The sequence below is a fragment of the Triticum aestivum genome, chromosome 1B, assembly GCF_018294505.1.
Source record: "Triticum aestivum cultivar Chinese Spring chromosome 1B, IWGSC CS RefSeq v2.1, whole genome shotgun sequence".
Lineage (NCBI taxonomy): Eukaryota > Viridiplantae > Streptophyta > Magnoliopsida > Poales > Poaceae > Triticum > Triticum aestivum.
In genome coordinates, this window is record NC_057795.1 from 421,525,072 (window position 1) to 421,531,841 (window position 6,770).

Consider the following 6,770-nt stretch of genomic DNA (forward strand, 5'->3'; position numbering starts at 1 on the left):
GTATGAATCACAGCGAGGCGGCGGCGCACCGGGAAGGAGGAATGGCGATGTAGTGTTCTGGGATAGGAGGCACGTTGAGGCGGCGGCTCGCCGGGGAGGAGGCACGGCGGGGGCGGCACCGGGAGGAGGCACCGCGAGGCGGCGGCGCGGTGCTTCGTTCTAGTCAGCTGCGTTCATCGTTTCTCCTTTTTTTGATCTGTTGATCGTGGAAACGGCCTGAGGGTAAATCCGTCCTGCACAAATTTGGTGTGGGTCTGGGCGTGGAAAAGAAGGGGAAAAATCAATTTGTGGTATTTTGTCCAACTATCAATCAAAGATGTGCTATTTACTCCAATAAAAAGAAAGATGTGGTATAAGAGCAAAGTGCGAGGAAAGCTGTGGCATTTCCTCAAATTGCCCAGATTACTTTGAGGTTGGAAAATAGGCGGGGATGTAGGACCAACACTTGCATAGAAAAGGTTCAGAAAACATGGGTTGGGCTTAAACTGTTGATATTCCGTTTCCACGGTAGCTCGATCCCATGCTAGGATCAAACTAGCAGTCACAACATTTGCGCAAATTGATTCCATGGTGACCGGAAGATGAGACCATTGCTGCAAACTCGCCAGTCTATTTACCCCGAGCACAACAACGTTATGGTTCCAGTCTGTTTCGCCAATGTATTTATAAGGTACTAATGCATAGAGACATGGGTTGGGCTTACAAAGACCCAGAACAAGTGCGATTACAGCCGCCAGCGTGGTTTACCTATCCTCAGTATGACAAGATTCGACGAATACTCTGCTTGGATGATCCACATGACGGTGTCAAATAAGGCACTATGTACTTCTTCATGTCGCTCCTTGATATGCGGAGGTGACCTCCGGGCACCGACACAAACTTAACACGCCCAGCCTCATCCAAAGTCCTCAAGCCGATCCAGTCTTCAGTATATAGCTTTGTCTACACACAAGGCATTTTCTTAACAGTCAGACAAAAATGATGATAACCATATGAAATCGCCAGAAATTTCTTATGGCCCCCAGTTTATGCACTACAAATCTGAAGTTGCTTTTCAAGGAGTTGATGCGATGCGAGGAATGATGAAGTACTTTTTGGTAGAAAGAAAGATGCAATTCGGAAGCAGCACAGTACCTCTTGAGGAGACAGCACTGGATTAAAGGCACCATCAGGATAATAACCAAACCATGCTGTTTCCCGAGGTATCAAGACTGCGTCGTCCTCAAACTGTTTAGCAGTTTGGAAAGGCAAAGTGTGAGCTCCTCAGCAGACAAAGTATCTCACAATGTGGAATGCAGAAGACAAAGAGGGCAATCTGAGGCAGTAGATTTTTGAGCTGCCATTTTGTTATATCATGTGCTATGATTGTTGAGTACTGATTATATGTTCACTCTTAACTCTTGCTTTGCATATTGAATATGACCAAAAGCAGTTTTATTTACTGATTATTGCCTATAGAATACAACGAGTGGGGTACACTAGTGCCCAATATCAGATAACAAATGAAATTGACTAAGAACCTAGTTCTGCTCTGATCCCTACCACATACTCCCTCTCTTACAAATGAAATTCAAGTGCTATGATTGTTGAGTGCTGATTATATGTTCACTCTTAACTCTTGCTTTGCATATCGAATATCACCAAGAGAAGTTTTATTTACTGATTATTGCCTATAGAATACAACGAGTGGGGTACACTAGTGCCCAATATCAAATAACAAATGAAATTGACTAAGAACCTAGTTCTGCTCTGATCCCTACCGCATACTCCCTCTCTTACAAATGAAATTCAAGTGCTATGATTGTTGAGTACTGATTATATGTTCACTCTTAACTCTTGCTTTGCATATTGAATATCACCAAGAGAAGTTCTATTTACTGATTATTGCCTATAGAATACAACGAGTGGGGTACACTAGTGCCCAATATCAAATAACAAATGAAATTGACTAAGAACCTAGTTCTGCTCTGATCCCTACCACATACTCCCTCTCTTACAAACGAAATTCAAGTTGTAGCTCTGCCCTAAGTCAAACTGTTGTGTTTGACCTAGACTAGATATTAGCACATTTCTCTGTAGACTTGGTCAATATAGAGAAGTTTGACTTGGACAAAGCTAGAGTTCCAATTAATTTGGAATGTAGGGACTACCCTTGAGTGTAAGTGGGTAAAACAAGAATAGTATATGTTTGCTCAACATACCATGATCAATACCAAGTTCTCCAAGCTGCTAAATCTTTCTTTATATGTAATGTTTCTTTCACTTGGTATCTCATTATTAAGCTTCGGAAGAAATTTGCAACCCTGCAAATAAGCTGTCATATCCTGAAAAAGAAAGGGAGATTGGTTGTCATTTAGCGGATCATAGGATAGAAGTATTCATTGAAGGTATCATTTAGGATCATAGAACACAGCTGTACAAGTAAATAGGTTGAATTCAAACAGTGATCCTGATGGCCAGGATATGCAAGTGCGAATATAGCATAAAGAACTCACAGTGGGAATCTTTAGGTAACCGCTAGGGGCAAGATGTGCCTGTAATTTCACCAACCTCAAGTTATTCAGAGAAACATTACGTGTCATGTCTAATAATGATAACTGTGACCAAATAACAGACACCACATACTAACCTGCACATAGTTTGAATATATCTCCAGTTGAATCAGCGCATCAACAAGAACGCAAAGAAAACCAGACTGCAAAGAGAAAATATTTAATAGGACAGTAACAATAGGTGGAAACTGTATAAATCAATATCATTACCCAAAGTATTCAAGCTCCTTGTACAGCTAAATATAATACTAGAAAACATGAGTTTAGCAGCAGCAACATTAATGAAAGATTTACATGATCATACTTCATGCAAAAATGATTGGAGGTATGTATGTTCGTACACACAGACAAAACAGCGGGAGACTGAAAGCAACATAAGTTTCAATCTACAGATTTTCTGTTCGTTCCATTGCTAACCTGTTGAGGATATGCAGTGCTGTTTGCTCTAGTGACTCACGCCAAACTAGCTTAACCTAGAATTGTTTGGTTGCTTCTACAGCATTGAAATATAAATTTTGGCCAATTTGATACCATGAGAAAATGATTTTGTTGCGGGGTAACATTGCCTCATCTTTTCATAATTTGTAACTCACATGAACCAATAGGGTAGACGACATTAAACATCTAGTGCACTCAGATACAAGTGCAGATGGTTACATGCATTAAGTGAAAGAGGAAGTGTTTGCTTGTACTCTACATGCAAATAGCTCCATTGAGATCTATACCAGCAAATTGACAGATTATTAGACAACTGTAGCGAAATGTTAAGACTTGATAGTCATGGAGAAGGAAGACTAAATCATAAAAAGTGAGCACGCACATGATTAAGAAGAAAAAATGAGGTAGACCAACAAAACTTCATGTTAGATGACGGAGGTAGCCCCACAAAATTTCATATTGTATGACATACTTTCTTCCGTCAAGTTTTCATGGCATTCAAGTAACATAGGTTCTTGTTTGCAAATACTGTTCATTATGTTCTTTTTTCAAATAACTTTTCCCATTGAATGTGTATACTGAATGAGGATTTCTTCCCTGGGAGGGGGGACTATGCGGAAAACTTGGCACTAGCTTTTATCGCACTTTAGCGTATTCTATTACATGGAGCTAAATCAACATATATCTTGGATGAAAGAGAATAATCCATCTTAACGTATGAGGTGTCTACTAGTAGTCAGTAGTTATCTAGAAAGTCAAAAGTGCCTGTTTATTACTAGTATTAATCCATCGGTAAGCTTACACCACAAAGTAAGCTTACTCTTTAAATAGACTGATAAAAGATAACTAGGAAAGGACAGAGTAAGCTTACACCACAAAGTGGCACTGAAGCAGTACCAGCGTGAGGACCCCCAATTGAGATGAAATTCTTTACCTGTTACAATAAATAAAGATATATAGTTCCCCAAGAAGAAGTGAAGACAATATCATATAAACTACAAGGGATACAGTACATGAAAAGCCCTAATCATCACTCGGAGTAACAAAAATAATGTTCTGAAAGAAGTCTCGCAGCACTACTGATACACATACTCATGAAGTGAAGCACCTAATCAAAACATTAAGCATCATCATTTGTTATACAATAGATGGATATACTTAACAAAATTACAAATGTTCTTCAGTATTCCTATCATCATGATCTTCTATCACCATCATAACATGTGTGGGTGCTGGCCAAAATGTTAACTTTCTTATTTAGCGGACCAAATTAGGTGAAAGTTTTACACTGTTACTATTGCATAAAGGCAAGCAAATAAATTCGCTCACCGGTGGTCCACCGTCACAGTACTCAATTACTGCCCGCCCAATTAAGTTCCCCTGAAAGGTAAGAGATGGCTTAGCACAGGAGGGGAAGTCTTTAACTCAGAGTAACTGATTTTTGTGAAAGTACATGGCAACTATCGGTAAGATCTCCCTAAATCAACAGCCAGTAAGAATTTATCACAGAACATCCCAAATTTACTGGTAGTCAATTGGCACTAATTTGGACATCATCAGACTTCAGAATTACTTAGCTTCAGAAAAGCATTTGGATTGTAAAAATTAGAAACGACATAAGAGCACAGTAATACAAAAAAGCATAGCACAGAAAATATATGCACATTATGACACTGTATTCTTGCTCTGAACCCAATTATAGCACATCAGCATGAACGCACCTGAGAAAGGCCAATTATGCTGTAACCTTCACGAAGTTCTTCCATTTCCTTTACCTGGAAAACCAATTCCATGACGGCTCTGGATACTATACAGAAAAGCAGTACCGAAGATTCTGCATCACCTTCTTGCAAACCACATTTGCCTGTAGATGACCTTGTGATCTTAGAAACTTCTACAAGGAACAGTTTATTTAGTTAAAGAAAATTAAGAGTAAAAAACCAACCTGATCTTGAAGTGGCATTAACCAAGAATCCCACGATCCTCTCCCAATTTCCCTGTACAGGAAGAACATGTTTAAATTCCAACAATAAACTCGACGACAAATGCCGTGAGCTAAATTATTTAATATTCAAACAAATTAATGGCACTGAGAGCTAGCGGCAATATCTCGTGGCAGAAGCTGGGTACATAGATTGCTCAGGCTCTTAATTTCTGAAGGTGCACTCAGATATTCAGACAAGAGACGCCTAATTAGATTAATATTGCTAATTTGGGAATCCATATTTATTGACATTTTGGAAACAAAAATAATATTTTACGCTATATAATATAACACAGACCATAAGATTTAACTCACATAGGTTTTACACCGCATATTATCGGAGGTGTGATGTCGCAACATCCACATACAGACAGTACAGATTCGTTGCTTAACACGCAAACAACACACCCAACAAAAAATTCGACAGCGTACAAATCAGCAAGCCCAACACAAAGGTTCACAGACCGACATTTGCTTAGCTATAATCAACATAACTGCATGACGGTAGAGAATACTTCTACGCGCTGTAATCAACATAACTGCTTGAGCACACTGGCAACAAAAACAATCCGCGAGAAAAGGAGGAAGCGAGAAGGAGAGACGCCATTACATGCAGTATCCCTTGGATCCCGACCACTCCGCGAGCTCATCGGTGAAGGAGGCGATCCCGTCGTTCCCGCACTGGTCCCCGATCCCTGCGCGCGAGCACAGCCAGCCAGCCAAAACCTCAAGACCAAACCCTAACGCCAAACAGACCCCGAATCGACACGAGGATGGGGGAGCCCGGGACCCTAACCGTGCAGGACGATGAAGGGCACCGCGGAGGCCACCGGCGCGAGCGCCGCGGGGGCGGCGACGACGAGGACCAGCAGGAGGGAGACGACGGGGGGCAGCGCGGCCATCGGCTTCCGGTCAGGGATCGAGGGTTAGGGCTTCGCCCTCTCTCGCGCTCCCGCTCCGACTCACCCTCGTCGCCCCGCTGGGAGTGTGCGGCCGCGGAAATGGTGAACTGGGCGGAGGGAGAAGTGGGGGAGGACTAGGAACGGCAGTTGTGGGTGAACTCGCTGCGCGGGGCCCTCGTGTCAGAGAGGTTTGGTGCGACCATTGAGAGCTCCGTCACTCGAAGGCTCGACGCATTTGGGCTGCTGACAAGTGGGGCCACGAATAACGACCCCGCCTGTATTTCTTTTTTCATTTCATTTATATACGAAAGACTCGGTAGGGTTGTTGCCGTGTCGCCAGTGATTGTGTTTATCTCACGGGTAATGACATGCCGGACCCATGTTAGGAAGGGCCCTCAAACCAGTGGCATCGCTTCTAAGCTGTCATAGTCCCACCCGAAGGCTGAAGCTATTGCTTTTGCTTGCAAGGAAGAAATCGGAGCTCTTGCTTTATCTTGAACCAAATTGAGCAATTGATTTCTTTTCTTTCTTTGCAAGTGAATACTTGTAGATATACGCTTCATTGTTGCTTATCTTTTTCTAGAGAAGTTTATGTTGCTTGGTTGGCAGAACTTTCCCTTGGGGGCCTCTTGGTTGATAGGAATTGGAGGTGCTCCTTTTTTTTTTCTTTTTTTTTTTCATCCATACGATTGAAAGGAACATAGTAAAGAGAACTATAAAAATGGAGACCTCTTTCTGTTCATCTCAATTCAAAGGGAAAAAATTGTAGGAATATTACATTTCAAATGGGCTTTGCAAGAAGATAACTATGCCCCGGTAATGCGAAAATTCATCTCTGCACCCAAGCTCATCTGCACCCACGCTGACGAAAAAAATCAAAACAAATACTAGAAA

General features: G+C 41.7%; 1 protein-coding gene across 1 annotated transcript; it reads right to left on the reverse strand.

Annotated features, from left to right (window-relative positions):
• Positions 1-590: 590 nt before the first annotated feature.
• LOC123128375 (palmitoyl-protein thioesterase 1) lies at positions 591-6,078 on the reverse strand. Its single transcript, XM_044548362.1, has 12 exons — positions 5,771-6,078; positions 5,585-5,669; positions 4,936-4,987; positions 4,834-4,854; positions 4,712-4,765; positions 4,320-4,370; positions 3,862-3,924; positions 2,630-2,695; positions 2,496-2,534; positions 2,202-2,324; positions 1,135-1,227; positions 591-942 (listed from the first exon to the last, which is right to left on the reverse strand). The coding sequence occupies exons 1-12, from the start codon at positions 5,874-5,876 to the stop codon at positions 754-756; spliced, it is 942 nt and encodes a 313-aa protein (XP_044404297.1). The 5' UTR covers positions 5,877-6,078; the 3' UTR covers positions 591-753.
• Between the last annotated feature and the right edge of the window lie 692 nt (positions 6,079-6,770).